This window comes from Pundamilia nyererei, unplaced genomic scaffold, assembly GCF_000239375.1.
Source record: "Pundamilia nyererei isolate P.nyererei 1_Seehausen unplaced genomic scaffold, PunNye1.0 scaffold00017, whole genome shotgun sequence".
In the NCBI taxonomy this organism is placed as follows: domain Eukaryota; kingdom Metazoa; phylum Chordata; class Actinopteri; order Cichliformes; family Cichlidae; genus Pundamilia; species Pundamilia nyererei.
The window spans coordinates 3111491-3128481 of NW_005187418.1; the positions used below are offsets into that span (position 1 = coordinate 3111491).

Genomic DNA, 16991 nt, shown 5'->3' on the forward strand with positions numbered 1-16991 from the left:
TAAATGCAGATTTAAGGCACTTCTGTGGCCTCACCTTTCAGGCCTAGAAGCTATGATCCAAGTACTGTTATTTTTTGGTGGGGTTGGTTTTTTTAGGCCACTGTTTACCAATGTTAGCTTATTTCATATTTTATATATAAATTATTAGCACTGTCTGGTTTTGATGCAACAGTCTCTTGATCCCAGATGATTTTTCTCTCGCGGGAGAGAACAAAGTCACTTTAAAATAATCGTGTTATGTTTGACAAAATAATAAACCACTCAAAGCCGTTAATACCTCAGCCATTTATTTCTTAAACATAAGAAAGAAGGGACTTCTCAAAGGTAAGAAAAATAACATTGCAATTTAAAATCAAGTGCACTTCAACGATGTCTCGCTCTATAATAAGGGAGCTGTCCCTTCCTACTGTGTGAAGTGAGATACACAAAAAACTCAAAAACATATCGTAAAGAATCGATCGTTTCCGTAAGGCTTTGGGTGCCGAGTGCCGTTACTGTTGTGATGCTTATGCTGAGATGACAGTGGTGGTGACAAATATATATGTACAGAAAGGTGACAGATTACAGGAAAAAAATAAGAACATAAAGTGGCTTTTAAAGGTGTGGCAAGACTATGAGCTGCAAGAGTCGCTTCAATGCTCCTTGGCACTGGCATTTGGATGATGATGAGCCACAGTTTCCTCACATAATTTCCAAACCACTCTTTGTGCCCCGTTTATGGGGCTACTGTCATCCTGGAAGAGATGATATCATTAAGGGGACAAACCATGCCTGCAAAATGCCTCCAACAGCACAACAAAGCCACTGGATCCCCTCACTTTTCCTTTAATTTGCCACCGATCAGTATATATGTGCATATACCCATTAACAGCCAATACAACATCATCCCAACAACATCCTTTGCAACATCTGTACATATCTGTACAACAGAAATATGTGACGAGACTGTGTAATGGACTCCAGGAGGAGTCGGGCAGTGGGCTCATTTGTGCTAAAACTCTTGCTTTAAGCTGTTCATCAGGATGGGAGTGCAAAGTGGAAGAGAAATGATGACAGCTCTGCATGTCAGCGCCTTACCTGCGCCAGATGGTATTTGCAAGTCATTTCCGGTGTTTGTTTGAACGCCCTGAAGGGTAAGAGAAGGGAAGGAGTTTACTACATCATGAAGCCAGATGAGTTTCCATGATGCAAGATATCGGCTGTCAGTCACAGAGGTCTTAAACATGGCAGCTTCTTGCCTTACAGAGACACGCCACACGGGACAGCGAGTTTGAGTGAAAATCGCAGGAAATTATTTGTAAGTCAATTTAAGGTACTTTTCTGCAATAATAAACACAACTACCTGGCTCCAGTCGAGTAATTTAACAACCCTCCATCCTCCTCTCCTCTCTGGTTTTAAAACGGGCGCTATGAATGAGCTGCAATTACAGTCTGGCCCTAGTCTGACTACCATTATACATGTGAGTGACTCATCCAAAAACAACACGGATAATAAACTCACTGGTTACACTGGAGAAGTGGGTCACACATTTCCTACCATAGAAAAAAACCCTCTGAAATGAAAACAAACAAACAGCCTTCTTTAATGAAACTAAGAATAAACTTTAATCTAGATTAAAAAACTAAATGTTACTTTGAGGAGAAAATAAGTCAAACTTTTTTTTTTAATAACTCCCAATATCAAACAATGTCCTATCTTTACACTGTAACACCCCAGTTACAGTAAAATGCAGCAATTCACAACGGTCTTAATGCCTTTTGTTACATACTCAGAATATAGAACCATATATATCAATATCAATGGCATTTCAACATTTTCGATAATACATAACACATACTCTATTACCCACAAAAAGATGCTGGTACTGTTTAAACAAACGGGTGCTTCAGATTGGCAATTCAGGGTTTCACATAAGGGGCAAAATAAATAAAAATGAAAAGAGACCTAGACAAACAACATGAGACTGGATTATAAATACTTACGATGTGTTAAAGTGGACCTATTATGCTCATTTCCAGATCCATATTGGCTTCTCTTCACTGGCTCCCTTCTCCTTAAAATCATTCAGTATCAGGGTTAGGATTCGCAATCAGATCCTACGGTATCTTATATCTGAATTATTATCTGAGTATTATCTGATTTAGACTTCTGCAGTGAGTCTTTTTAGAGGCCATGACATGAACTACTCCAGCGGCCGACATTGCTGGCAGCATTTATGGTTGTGTCCCAGTGTTTTAAATGCAGTGCCTGCCACAATAGGAACAAATAAAATATCCGGCATTTTTCCCTCCTGGCATCACTACTCTTTGTTGTGGTCAGTATTTTTTCTCTTCAAAGGCAAACATATTTATCCCTCAAGTTTTTCCACTTCTCTGTACATTCCCTCATGTCCATTCCAACAGGTTTGGCAGTACCCCTTCAGGAATTTGCTGATATTTGCCCTTATATTGATACTATGATTATTATTCCTTATATTGAGGCAATGGTTATTATTCTCTTAATGACAAATTTTAAAATACAGATGCACCTGTGGCATCAGTTTCAAAATACTTGGACGTCCTTTTTGAGTTATCGGATTTAGAAGATTTTCAGAAAACTTCACCTCTGACCTTGATCTTAGGGTTGAGATCACTGAGATTTAAATTTGTCTGACACTTTTAACAGATACATCTATGGTATCAATTTGAAACTCCTAGGTTGCCTTTTTCTCAACTTATTACATTCACAAACTTGGGTGTCCACACCGCCTGCCTGGCAGGGTGATGACAATATCCCATCAGCGTTTTACGGCTGAGTGGCAACAGTACTGGACAGGCCAATCGTGGTAGTTGTGGGCCATGTTTATGGGACTTGTGGCCTCATTTTTAGGGTTAGGGTGTAGGTTATGTCATAGGGTTTCAGAATTATTTGCAGATAAGATGAAGCATAAATCCCCAGTTATTTGTGGTCCCTAAAGTTTCTAAAAGTTGAATGGGAGCCATTCAGCTAAGGAACCTGCACATTGGATTCAGGAGACAGAGGACCTCTCTTCAAAGTTTCCTTTTGGAGAAAGATAATTGGCATTGAATAAGGTGACCCTTAACGACGTCCTTTGTGTCTCCACGCCACAACTGCATGACTTTAATTTTGATTTTGTCTTTTGTGTTTTGTTCTGTTTTCTCTCTTCCCCCCCACGAGCCAGTTTCTTCCTATTAAAAGGGAGTTCTTTCTCCCCACAATTGCTGCTGCTCAATGTTGAGGCTCTCTCACTAATATTGCAGCCAATATTCATCTTAATATATAAAGTACCTCAAGAGAATTGTTGCTGTGAACTGTAGCTATATAAATACAATCTAAATTTAGTAGATTAGCTTTGCATAATTCTCATTCAAAACAGTCCATATTTATTTCATACTGAGCCTCGATGCAGCCCCTCCATTTGTCTTCTGTTTGCACTGAGCCATTTTAGCTCCCTAACTGTAAGTTGTAAAATGAGCATGCATCATTGTTATAGTACTAAAAAAATGTAAAAATACATATGCATAATAGGTCCACTTTAAATAATTAAAATTGGTGTGCAAACCAGTAGATTTGTTGAACAAGCAGGTGGCAGTGTTTTTTTCTTTTACAGAACAGTGTTTAAGCCAGCAGTGTTGCCATGATAAAAACTCTCTGTTCACATCATTGCATCCAAAAAGTCATTTCAGTTGCATCAGAAAATCAGTTTGGGCAACCACAGAGTGCTTTGAAAACCCTCCATGAGTTACCCGATAAGCAGGTCGGTGTAGGCAGTTGATGCTTTAAAGTACGTACCCTCATCCTGGAATGAGCTGAGGACATTTATACCAATTCCCAAATTTAAAGAGGTACCAAACCGTGTCTTGTTGTTGCTTTTTGTGTATTCAGAAGGAGGGCAGTATTATAGAGCAGATCCAAACAGTTGCATGAGTGAAACCCCAGGCCATCTGAATGATGGCAAAGCCAATTATCTATAATATAAATTGTTTTTGTCGCGTATGTCGCTTGGAACTGACAATTTAAACACATAATATAGCCGTATATCTGTACTACCTTTTCATTGACAATAATGGTGGTGTGGGGTTCATGATGAGGTGATGGGAATGAGTGGTATGACGCATTTACTAAATTATACTTAAAGGTCGGGAATTTGAACTACTGCACCCGATTTATCTTGCCACAAGAGGAAGCAGCGTTTGCAAGATGTGAAGTCAAATGCTTTGCTTAAAACATTTTCACATGTATAAAAATGGCCAAATGAGAGGGCTCAGAGTCAACTGGAACAACCTGCGCATGAACCGCAATCACAAGCGCACTTATGTTCTCGCTCTGCAGGATTTGTCCTCGGTTTTAACTCCCTGTGAGAACATTACCTTCTCTGACTTTTCCTCCTGGCCAATAATGAGTCAGAGGCCACAGCAGCACTGGACATTTCAGTGTATGTTTTGGAATCAGCACAAACACATGGCCTTTAAAATGTCTCTGCTGGCTGTATATTTGTAGACTCATGTACTCTTTACTTGCACTACATGGAGCAGGAAGGTGCTTTTTCCTCATTATTAATCAATCTGAGAATTGTTCTCCTGATTGATCAATAGGTTATTTGGTCAATAAAACCTCTGAAAAAACAGTGAAAACTGAACTTTGTAATTTCCCAGAGCCAAATTATCATTAACAGTCCAACAGCAGAAGATATTTTACTTTAAGACATAAAAAATGTGCTGGAGACGTCAAATACTTTCTTGAAAATTTCATTTTCAAACAAGTAAGTGATTAATTTGGGTAGACTTCCACTGCTTGCTTTGAAATATGAACATTTAATGTGAGACTTTAATCTTGATCTGCTTAATGTACCTACAATTATAAAGAAAAATATAAATGTAAAAGCTGACTTATTAAATGGTGCACTTTGCTTGACTGCTTTGTGCTCGCTTTACGTAAGAGGAGAGAGCAACAAGACTACAGATCTGCAAGGTCTGAACGGCTGAAAAACTAGGACCATAAAATATCCAAGTCCAGCCACTCAAGGTGGATCTTTAGTTTTATATTAAATGCCTTTTGTCACTTTTCAAAACCTCCCTTTAGTTTCTGGACATGGATCTTTTATGCAATATTTTTTCCATTTTCTTTCTTTTTTCATTCCATAAGCACGAGTGGTTTGAGTGACACCAGACGTGATCCTGTTATTTCCTTTCACCTAAAAATATTCCTCTCACTAACACTCTCATCCAAACAAACCCATATATCGATCCTAAAGCATCAAAAGCGAGAGATGGAAATAATGCCAAATGAAATGGGTGATGGGATGAGTCCATCTTTGGATGGTCACTTGCGTCTAATGATGCCACCTGCATCTTGCTGTATTTAATGAATCCATTTGCACTGATATGAAGACGTTACGCTGTACAAAACGCTACTTAGATACAATGATTACATGCCCCAGTATCCTGGCTACACCAGGAAAAAAAAAAAACCCTGCCATCATAAGCACGTTTTGCACAATTGCGATATGAACTACCACAATTACACAGAACAATTTACATGCACATCATATCCAAATATTAATGTGCATGTAATTAACAGAAAGAATGAAAGCGCTACATACAAGTAGAACATGTTATATAAAGACGATACTGACATTACCTACACGTTATAGACACATTGCTCATACATTCATATATGTCAACACTTAAATATGTATATACAGTATACATGTATATATTTAAATGTATACAGATATATCAAAGGAGGAATAAATAGTGCCATTAATGAGGTGAGAACCTAGTTTTCCTCTTCCTCTCTTGCATGACAACAATCCTGCCAACATGACATTTAGTTCACGAGTCTGATCTCGCTCGTGCGACTTCTCTAACTTGAGGACTCATGTGGTGCAAGAATTCACTCCATCGCCATCCTTCCTGGCACTAGGTCTAGTTTACAGTATTATGCCCAGTATTAAATACAAAATGTACTGCTGAACTAAAGTTGCCTATATGTAACAGCTACTGCCTTGTTAGTCATATAAATGTGATTACATTCTATATATCGGATGGGGTATTGACATATATTGCAATGCTTTAGTGCACACAAAACAAAACAAAAAACAACAAAAAAAGGCGTTGTGATCTAATTTGACCCTGTGTGTGTATTAGTTAGCGTATGACACACACATTTAGAGGTGAGATAAGTGACATGTTGTGTGGGGACCTCTGTGTGGATGAAACAGTGGTTTTGGGATTCTGAGTGAATGGTTGTGTCAGGGAATTGGCAGTGTGCAACTCTCTGGTGGCGTGATGGCTGGATCTTTCTGTTGAAAGCGGGTGGCATCCCATCTGGCTGAGGCATTTGACAGTTAAAACAACAGGCCCCTAGTTTGAAGGTGGCAGAGTAAACAACAACATCTTAAACACCTCTGAGCAGAATATTCATAACCCACTTTCTCAAACCCAAAGTGCAACAGTAACTATTTTGCCATCTTTAACTGAAGAACCTACATTCACATGCAACAGCCTTGTGTGTTACCTATATATTATCCAGAAAAATATTATCAAAAAAATTGAAGCTCCTGATACAGGTGCAGAAATGAGGTCATGCCTTGATGTGTAATGCAGAGAAACACCACCGGAGGGCAGTCTCTACAGGGGAAATTATCGTTTCAGCTCAGTAACTATAACTAGTAAATTGTTTGGGAGTATTTTAGCCTTGTTGATAAAGATAAGCAAGTTACGATTTTCCTCTAAGAACAAGAGGTCGTGCTGCTGGGTTTCGGAAAAAATCATAATCCCAGTTAGTTATTTTCTCCATATTGAGATCATGATGATGACTTAACATGTAACAATACATGAAAATTATGCAACCTGCAGTGAATCACTTCTTAAAACACATTTTTATACTTTGGCTTTAGTGTGATTCCATAACTGGATTCCCTTCTGGTCATCGTTTTGCTTATCGCCCGTTTCTTTGTATGTGACTTTAATATGTATTGTGTCAAAGCACTTTGTAAACTATTTTTTAAAGGCAAGCAATGTGCTGAAAGACAAAGCAAGAGTTACTGACAAACAACATACCGATTATGGTATTTTAAGAACATTTAGCAACAGTGTATTAGGGCTACTGCGAGTGTGTAAGGGGCTTGGTAAGGATGTTTACAATCTGAGAAAAAGTCCAAAATCTTCAAGATTATAATCATATTCATAAATTCAGGAAAAAAGGACAATTTATTATTTTACAAAAACATACAAATTCATGAGAAACAAAGGCAGATACAAGTTTTTTTCTTGTAAATTTGTCACATTAGCCTCAATTTTATTTTTTGTTAACCTTTAGTGACCCTAACATGCTGTTGCAGTCTCACAAATTTGAAGATTATCAAACCTAAACTTATTTTTAATAAAAATGTTATTAAAAAAAAGAAAAGAAAAGCCGTCCTCTGGCTACAAACATACTTTAAAACCACTCACATGTGCCCATTACTGGGAATGACAATAAGCTCATTTCAAATTGAAGGCAAAGCATTTCGTGTTTTTAAGCAGATATTTGATCCAGCGTTCTCCTCAGATTTCTGCATCTACTGTACTGAGCTACTATCCAGCTGCAGTGAACACTCATCATATCAGAGGCTAAATATGGCTGCTACGTGAACGCCTCACGCAGCTCATTATTTTTAATTGGCTCGACCTTTTCCTGTTCTCAGCAGCGGCGGCTCTGTCGACAACCGTTTGCGCTGCAGATAAATTTCATGCTACCGCTGTCAAACAAGAGGCCTGAGTCTGTTAACTGAAATGCTACATTGTGTATTAGGGTGCATTAGAGTGTGAGTCATCTGTGTTTGTGCATTAAATCTTTCTCCCAAAGGGAAGAATTAAGGATTTTTAGGAATCGACTGGGCGTCATTGTTTTTGTTTTTTTTTAAGATTTAATGGAATGTGGGATTTTCCTTCATCCACTCTGTGTTGCATCATTTGTGGCCATCAACTTTCAATATTTAGGAGTTTATTTGGAATTATTTAGAGTACTCCTACTGGCGGAGACATCACTGACATTCCCGGCAGTGGTAAACTATGGAATGATTGTGCTATAATCTTCTATTTCCTACAAGTTTGTAAGTAAAATTTTAAAATCAGGGCAAAGATATCAAATTTCTAAGTTGTGGGAATTGAAGGAATGCTTTAAGTAGCTCAGAAATGAGAGGAATTCAGAGCTTTAGGGTATGAGCAGCAAAATCTGTGTGGAGTTATAAAAAGGGGGATGGGTTTTTTTTTGAGATCACACTCTTTGTAGAACAGCAGTGAGAGACATGGACTAAAGATTCAAACAGAACAGCATGTACATGTGCAAGTGTGTGTGAACACGAGGAATAATTCCACAGATAAATGCATGTATGCTTCAGAATACCCCTGATGTGTTAGATGAGTGCTGGTTTGGTCAGGGTGGGGTCAGTCTACCAGAGCAGCTGCAGCCAGTCAAAGGCAGGGCCGGAGGAGACGGGCAGCACCTCTCCAGCTTTCACTTGGCCTTTAATTTGCCCAGGTCCCCGTTCAGCTTGCCCTCCTTTGCCAGCTTCTCGTTGAGTTGGCACAGTTGGCGAAGGAAGCCGTCGTTAGGACCGATCTCTCTCTTGTGCCGCACAGTGGCCACCGCCAGCCGTGCATCCATTCTGTGGCGCAGCATGAGGTAAGCAACAACCATGGTGGGGGAGCGGCTGTAGCCTTCTCTGCAGTGTACATACACCTTCCCTGGAGGACACAGAGAACAATAAGATGAAAGCTGTTTATGGTGCGAGGCTGGTTTCACACACACACACACACACACCACAGAGAAATAGTTTTCATAGAAGAGTTTTCTCAGGCCTCATTGTGGCTCCTCTGCTATCTGTTATCCACTGCACAGGAAAAAGCATAAACTAGTACATCCTGTAATTGTCACTCTGTAAGAGCGTCAAAAATATCTGTTCCCGGTATGACACTGGAAGAAGCATATAAATGAAACTTGTCGGATTGCCCTGGCTATCTTTATTCATGAACAATGACCAGCTGTTACAGAAGGCTGCTTGACTGCCACAAAAACTATGATCACAATTATGACAATTATTCGTGAAGTCATGGACTTACTGATCTGTGTATATTGTCTTGATTGGGATTTCTTTGAACTTCCTCTAGATAGATCTTTTTGACTGAAAACTCTTTTAGCCATCTTTGCTTGAGCTAAACTAAACAGCAAGTGAGTTTGAGATTTAAGAGAAAGCTGTGCACTTGAGTTATTAATTAATCCAAATATATTAGAGTGGCTATCCCTTATATGGCCACCGTAGGCACAGACTGTGACAAATTAAGCCCCTCCCATTAACTGTTTAAACATATAGTTTGTGAAGAACAGCCAATCAAAAAAAAAAGCTGGCTTTTCAGAAAGGAGGCAAAATAGTTATTCAGGTAGAGAATGAAGTAAACGTCAGTACAAAGGGCCACCACAAGATAAGTAAGGATTAAAATAAACCATGAATCATGCAAAGCTACTCTAGTCGAGTCCAAGAATACACATTTGGAGTTTGAAATTAACACAAAAAGTCCCCTTTAATGCAAATCATTAATCAAATCAAATATATTGTGTCTATTTCTTTTTATTTCTCACATGTGGGGCATTAAATTAAGATAGGTGAACATTCAACACAGAAATAAAACATGATTTTTCAGGTTCGTATCAAGTATACAGTGTCCTTAAAGCACCAGAGCACAAACAGGAGTTTTCCCTCGTGGTAATTTTGAGACTGCAGGACAAAAAGTAGGAGGTGGAAGAAAATGAGGAAATGAAGCAGAAACAAATAAATAGAAAATAAGAGATTGTTAGAGTAGTTGGAAAACATATGCTGTGACCAAGATTGTCCAGCAAAGCAGCTTCTCTTCTAGAAGCTGCATATATAAGACATGACCTTTGCTGCAGACTCAGCAAAGTCAATCATCTTCCACCAGCTGAGGTGAACCCACATCCCGACCACAGCAAAGAATCAATGTCGTCTTTGTGTGTGCAAAATACATCTGTGTTTACTGTTCTGTATTTTTATGTTCATGCCAGTTTGTGTGTTTGTGTTCATTTTTAAGGTGTACCTTTGTCTAACTTACACTTCCATTACAGACTGGCTAAAACGCCACAGGGGATTTAACTTGGCAACCTTCACAGAGCAGCTGATGTGCTCGGCTCAGGTCAGATCTGCAGATTCTGCACTTTATTTGAAACCCAACACCTCTCTCTGTCTCTACTATAGTTTTATCCCCAACATCTTTCTCTCCCTCTTCTCTCCTTTTTCTTTGACTGGCTCCTCTCTCACACTCGACCGGGAACACTTCCATGCCAATGACGTGACCTCTTCAATACCAAATCACCATGTCTGCCACAGATCAATTCTAATTCCACTGTATCCTCTTGTTAGACACACACACTCTTTGGCTCTCAACTCACTTGCTCCATCACTGTCCAGCTCCAATATCCCTCAGTCTTTACTGTGTCTTGTATTTTATTGTTTTATTAGACTTAATAGTCTTATCTGCATTTGTTGGAAAAACATTAAATTCTATCCACTGTTGGGCACTCTTTTCCTCAACAGGAGTTGTCAGTGGGTGCAGTCAGCATCGTTCTCTCAATGCTGCGGTCCTCCTGTAGACCAAGCTAGCAGCATTAGCATCCAGTCCGAACTGCAGCACTGGCACAGCTATGTACACTTTACACCCCCTGACTGACCCTTTCTCCCCTTCTTTGTCTATTTGTATACTATTCATCCACCATATTGACAGTTGGCACTGGATCTACAGAAACAACATACGATTTAATTACAAAATATTTAAACAGTTTTCTAATCATGTTCCCTTCACTACAACATTAAAAAAATATTTACGTTAATGCTCCTCATGGGGAACTGTGCATGTTCCCCACGAGGACATGCACAGTATATTAATCCACACATGCCTCCACCACTTATGAGAGTAATTTTATGTTTGTAGTGACAATGCTCAGCTCTATGGAAAAATGTGCCTACCAATTTCTCAGGGCCCAAATAAGAAATGATCAACTCCTGGAGTTGATCTGAAATCATATCAGGAGCTAGGAATTTTGACGTGGGAAGAAACTTCCACATTTTGCATATCTTCAAAAATCAAACTAAAATGAGAAAAACTCATCCCGATGCTCTTAGGAAAATATAAACTAATTCAGATTGAGCTAACCTTCTGGATCCAGGCACTTGATTCATGCATGGTGCAAAAGTATGGGCATGTATTCATTCCATCATTTTGACCTTAAAGGTTCAGCGTACTGTTTGATGGAGCTGCAGAGGACAGAACGATTAGGCAGAATTTTTAAAAGTTTTTCCAGCAGGATGCCTCCTTTTTATTGGCAACACACTCCAAATTTGTTAAACTATGGTGTTCAAAAAAAGCTCCTAAACTATGTCCTGCCACTTGCTCGGTGCAGCAACACATTTTCATTGCATTGCATGAGCCACTGAAAAAAAAAAGCATCAGGCTCTTAAGGCTCCCCTCAGTGCTTCAAACGTGATCTGCAAGAAACTACCACACCCAAATTAAAAACAACCAATCAAAGCAAGGAGGCATGTCCAATACAGTCTCAATGGCTGCTTACGCAGACGGAGCAGCACCCTCCACCCTTATCATTGCAGTTTTAATGTGTTGATTTTCTGTTGATTGGAGGAAAATACACAGATCTGCACACTGTAACCTTGTGTCTTCATTATGGAAAACTCACAGGAGCAATGCATTAGTGCAGTTCCTCATTAAAATCCTGGACCTTGGACTTTTTCCAAGCTTACAGCTGAGGGTCACAAAATGTCACACTTAATGTGGCACAATGCACAAATGTCAAACTGCGGCAAAACCACCAAGCAGAGATGAGACATGCTAAATCTCTTATGCGCTCTTCTCCACAGGAGCTCTTCATTCTTGATTTACCACAGCACTGTAGTGACAAAAAACATTCGGGGAATTAAGATGCTCAGTTTCAGATTTGAAACAGCTGCTTTTTGATTCGTACTATTCAAAATTCAAAGTTTGCACACCTGAAATGGTGTATAGTATGCCTGACCTAGAAGTTGTATGAAAGTCAAGACTCAGTTCCCTAGTGATTTCTGTATCTTCCCCTTTCTTACAACTTTTTACTGCAGTACTTGTTCTGTTCTTTTACACAGTCCCAAAGTATTACAGCACCCGTTTAACATCTTACAGGTGTGCTACACATCAAACATTGTGACGATGCTGATGTGCAGGGATGTGATCGGGTAATGGAATATGGAGTAGGACTCATGAGTGTGTCAGATTTAGCGAGAGGTGTTCAGGGCCACTGTGATTATCTCCTGTTGTTGCTTTAAGATCCACAACAATGAGGAGTACTAAGACTGGAACTAAGACTGGATCTTGTTAGACAAACAACAAGAGGAACTTGTTTTCATGTCTCAACTTTTGGAGCAAATTACTCCCATTTGTTAAATAAATATAAATATCCAGCATAAGGGATACATTTCTTTGAGGTGCTGGATATATTTAGGTGCTAGTTTTACCCAAGTTCTGGGGTACTAACACATACTAATACTGATGTAATGTAATATAGTCAATCAATCTATTCTCTACCTGTGCATATATAAGCATACAGACTTCCTAGCACCATATATAGTCAATAGAGGGAAAACAATGGGCTTTTTCAAACATTGAGTGGGTGTTATCTCTAGTTATGGCTCCTGAACAACTTTTTAGGACCTCACTAAATAAAAATAGTCTGAAGAATGTAGAAATGATGTATTATTTTTGTGCTTTCTCAAGAAACCAACTACAAATTTGGCAAAAAGCTATTTAACAGAATTTGGTGCTTTTCTTTGCTACACAAGACTGTAACGGGAAGTTCTTTGGTCTCTGGACAGCTTGTAGTCCACAGTTTAATGCACATAAGCATAAGTAAGAAAAACATCCCACAGTCTGTCCTTTTTTTTTTTTCCCCCTTTTACAAATCAAGCAAAAAATGTCAACAACGTTATATGTGCAAAGTGTTAGGATGTCCTACCACTTTGTACACTTGTTGCTAAGTGGTAGATCACTTGCACACAAAAGTTTGGTGGCCATTATTTTAATATTCTACTAAAAATGAATACATGTATTTCAAGAGTTAACATTTACCTCCTTAGTCCAATAGATAAAACATAAACGACAAAATAACCCCACCTTTGCCATTATTGTGCGCTAGGGCCTTGTCGATAAAATCAGCCCCTTCCTCAAAGAAGGCACTGAGGTCGAACTGCTCTGTGTCATTGGCCTGGATGCCATGATAGGTGATGCCCGTGCCAGCGTAGAAATCCGCACTGGTGTTGACATGCATGAAGGAGGTGCCCTCTGCTACATTTAAGACGTGTGTCACACCAAGTTTCTGCAGACGCATTGTATTCTGAGCGACAAACCTGCAAAGGCGAGAAGAGGTTAATGATCAGAGATGAAAAAACTGATCAAATATGCTTACCAGTCTACAATTTAATTTCAATTTAGAGGCACTGGACTAAACTCACAGAGCCTCTGAAATTGAAATAAAATGATGAATGTGCAGACACAGAACAAGACATCTGAGACAAATAACAGTACTAACAGCACCTGACAGATACAGCAAAGCAGTGTGTCAGCACTTTTTTTTTTAAAGTGGTATTTTGACAAACAGGTCGCAATAACACCACATGCAGCACACAGTGTTTCGCTGCATCTGTTGATGAACAGCCAAATACTGAGTATCTGCTGGGAGACAAAAGCAGCTCCCTCGTACTGATTTTTCAAACAAAAGTCACATTAAAGTGCCTTTTGTCTCAACTTATTTCCAAAGTAGAGTTCTCATGACTCGAGGTCTAATTACAAATATCAATCAAACCTATAATCGCTCAGCAACTTTTTTTTCCAGTTTAACCCTGAAAGACCCAACCCTTCAAAAAACTAGCCAGAAAATTCAGATTTTTTTGGAACTGAGATGTTTATTAACCCTTATAACAAAATCCACAATTTATTTTGCTTTATCATGTTGTGTATGATATATTTTTATTGTATATTTATTATATATTTTCTGTATCGCATAGAATACATTGGGCATTTTTTGCAACTTTTTGTTAACAACAGTGTTAATTTTAGTTTTGTCTATAACATTTTGAAATTATGTCAAGTATTGATCATGTTGATGAGCTAGAGGTCTCAGAAACTCATATCAAATATGATACAACGGGCATTATAGGGTTAAAGTGCTTCAAAGGTTACAGATGGTAGAAGTGAGAAAAGAAAAACAAATATGCAGTGATAAATTTAAAATAAAATAAAAAAATGTTATTTAATAATGTAATACAATTCACTAACATGCCATCATTCATGTTGACGGTAGCACATGTGCTCATTAAACACTAAAGTAACACAGTTTCAGTTACCCTATATATTCATCTAGCTAACGTAAACTGTGTGGCCAGACTTGCACTACATTTTGAAGGTTTGGAATAATTGTTTTTGAAAAATAACCGCATTTATTTCAGGATTTCCTACAGAATCACAACAAGGACTCCTGTTACCGGCTGCAGTCCACACTACAGAATGAGACTCTCAGGTAATCACCACAACAGTGACCTGGTCAGTGTAATGTAAACCAGTGTTAGGCTTGGGCTAGCTACTGAGCAGTTTAAAACAAAATGAAGTCAAGTTGATGGATAAAAAAAACAAACAAACTGCTAAACATCCTTGGGTGTATGTTAAAACACTGCCTGTGGGGGGCATGAAGCGCTCTAATACAATTAATATATCTGAAATGTTTTAATTGAATGAATATTGGAATCATTTAGATCATTTATTTTATTTATTTCTCTTGAATATCTAAGTAGAGGTTCATTTTCAGTAAGCATTACTCCTATGTCTGTAACACATAAGCACAGCTTGTTGTACTGTGCTGAAAATAAGAAAATTTGGCTATTTGAGTGCCTAAAGCATCAGCCATTGTGAGTTCGATTATAGTCCCCCCAAAAAAAGTCTTTTTTCTCAGTAATGGTTGGTTTTCATACAGCAGTGTGTACTACCCTCTTCACCAACCAGTCCAATCCAGCTCTAATGGGCACCATTTGAAACTGCTGAGGACCTATAAAGGCGTCCATTTTTCAGTCTGCAGACTCTGATGTATTTGTCTTTTTTATTTTTTATTTTTGTAGGACAACAGACAAAAAGAACAATCTCTCTATTCTCAGACAGCTCTGCTCCAGTATTTTCACCTCCATCATCATTCACCCTACTTCCAGGAAACAATGAATCTGTTTCTGCTTACCTCCTGCTCTAATACACATCCCCTTTTAGAGCTGCGTTATTGCACATTAGACCCATACAAAGCAAACAGTCCCACACAGCTAACAAACCATAACAAAGCAGTACAAGCTTCTGGCTGCTCCAGCCTGCCTGGCCCAATGCCTGCATCCACATCCAACCTGGCCAAAGGCACTGCCCATTGATTCTGAACAAAAAACCTCCTTGCGTATTTAGGTTATAAGTTGTATTCCAAGTTTATGGTACATTTAGTGCCACTAATTGCACATAATTTTTTAAAACAAAAGAAATTGCACATAATCGAAAACACAAAAAATTGAAGAAAGAAATAGAAATGGAGAAGAAAACTGGAAGTATATAAAAGCTGTTGTACATATTATGGCAAAGTTATGATGCAAGCAAAATATATTTCATTAAAGATTACTATATTTATAAGATGACTGCTATTTCTATCTGCAGTCATTTGTATTTGGTGATTTAGTGATGAGTGGTTGGAGGTGGGTTTCAAAGTAGCTTGCAGAAGAACCAGCACCTATGGGCATAGCAAAGCAGTGCAAATAGCACGTCTTATGTTAGATTTGTCAATGGGATGCAGTGAAACCTATCAGCTGAGCCATGAGCTTATGTTAGCTGGCATTGAGAGCAGCTGATCTAACAAGATCACAGCTAGGCATGGGACATGAGGAGAGCTGATAACACCAAAGCTTTGGTAAGCATCTGGACAAACACTGCAGCTACAGTATAAGTATTTATGCAATGTCACTGATTCTTAGAGAAATTTTTGTGTTAAGGAAGTTTTGATTTTGGACTCAAGTGCATGGCACGGGGTAGCGAAAAAAACAAAAAGAGAAAAAAGTAGTTAATACAAGAATCTAAAAATACAGAAAGTCCAACAGCTAAAAAGAAGTCCAAAAAATAGGTACAGGAAGCCGGTAGAAAATGTGGCAAAGTTAAAGGGAAAGCCAGGTTTATAAAAGTACACAAGGGTGAATGATGTTAAGAGACAGGTGGGAACAGGACACAGGTGGATGCAATCAAACAGGTGAAAGTAATGACAATCACAAAAGAGGGAAAAGAACAAATGCATGAATTAAAACCAAAATAAGGCACATCTAAACAACTAAACTTCAAAGTAAAACAAGAAATTACCTGGAGGAACATGAAGACTACCACAAATAATATCAAATATACTTTGAAATTAGTGTGAGCTGTTTTGGAGGCCAGACATAATTTTTCATTGGTCATAAGTCTGCTAAAGATTACTTTGTTTGACATTATGGTGATAATTTGACATGAATAATCATTAACTTAATAAGCCTGATGCAGTTCTTGAATTTAATTTACCCTGACCTTATTTTTAAATGCAAATAAAATTAAAAACAAATAACAGGAAAAAAAGAGGTGCTTCTTGACATTGTGGTGTTTTTATGGCTATAAACACAAAGGTTACAGTTGTTGCCTGCCAGCCTGCTGCCATCACTAAATGTCTGGAGTTACAGATGGGGGGCGAAGAAAGCCCCAGGTGGAAGCTCGCGTGCCTTAGGAAATCTGCACAGTGACAATGGAGTGAAAATGGGTGAGAGACTCTGAGAAATCCAGAAATAAAGGCACCAGTCAATTCTCCACAGATTAAACTTTGTGAGTAATAATTCTGCCTTGGTATGTGTTGTTTATAA

The 16991-nt window shown here is 38.6% G+C and overlaps 1 protein-coding gene across 4 annotated transcripts in view; it reads right to left on the minus strand.

The window, feature by feature from the left end:
- Positions 1 to 273: 273 nt before the first annotated feature.
- Positions 274 to 16991, minus strand: part of dusp3a (dual specificity phosphatase 3a) — a 23099-nt gene continuing 6381 nt past the window's right edge. Inside the window, exons 2-5 of one of the 4 annotated variants that reach the window (XR_311524.2) lie at positions 13213 to 13445; positions 8393 to 8733; positions 1078 to 1126; positions 274 to 734 (exon numbers count right to left, since the gene is read on the minus strand). Coding sequence is in view for 1 of the 4 variants with exons in the window: in XM_005725823.2 (XP_005725880.1) it covers positions 8504 to 8733; positions 13213 to 13445 (463 nt within the window). In the remaining 3 variants the exon portion in view is untranslated. Of the gene's footprint in view, positions 1127 to 7283; positions 8734 to 13212; positions 13446 to 16991 lie in introns of those variants that run through there. The other 3 variants (XR_311525.2, XR_311523.2, XM_005725823.2) reach the window with 3 other exon arrangements.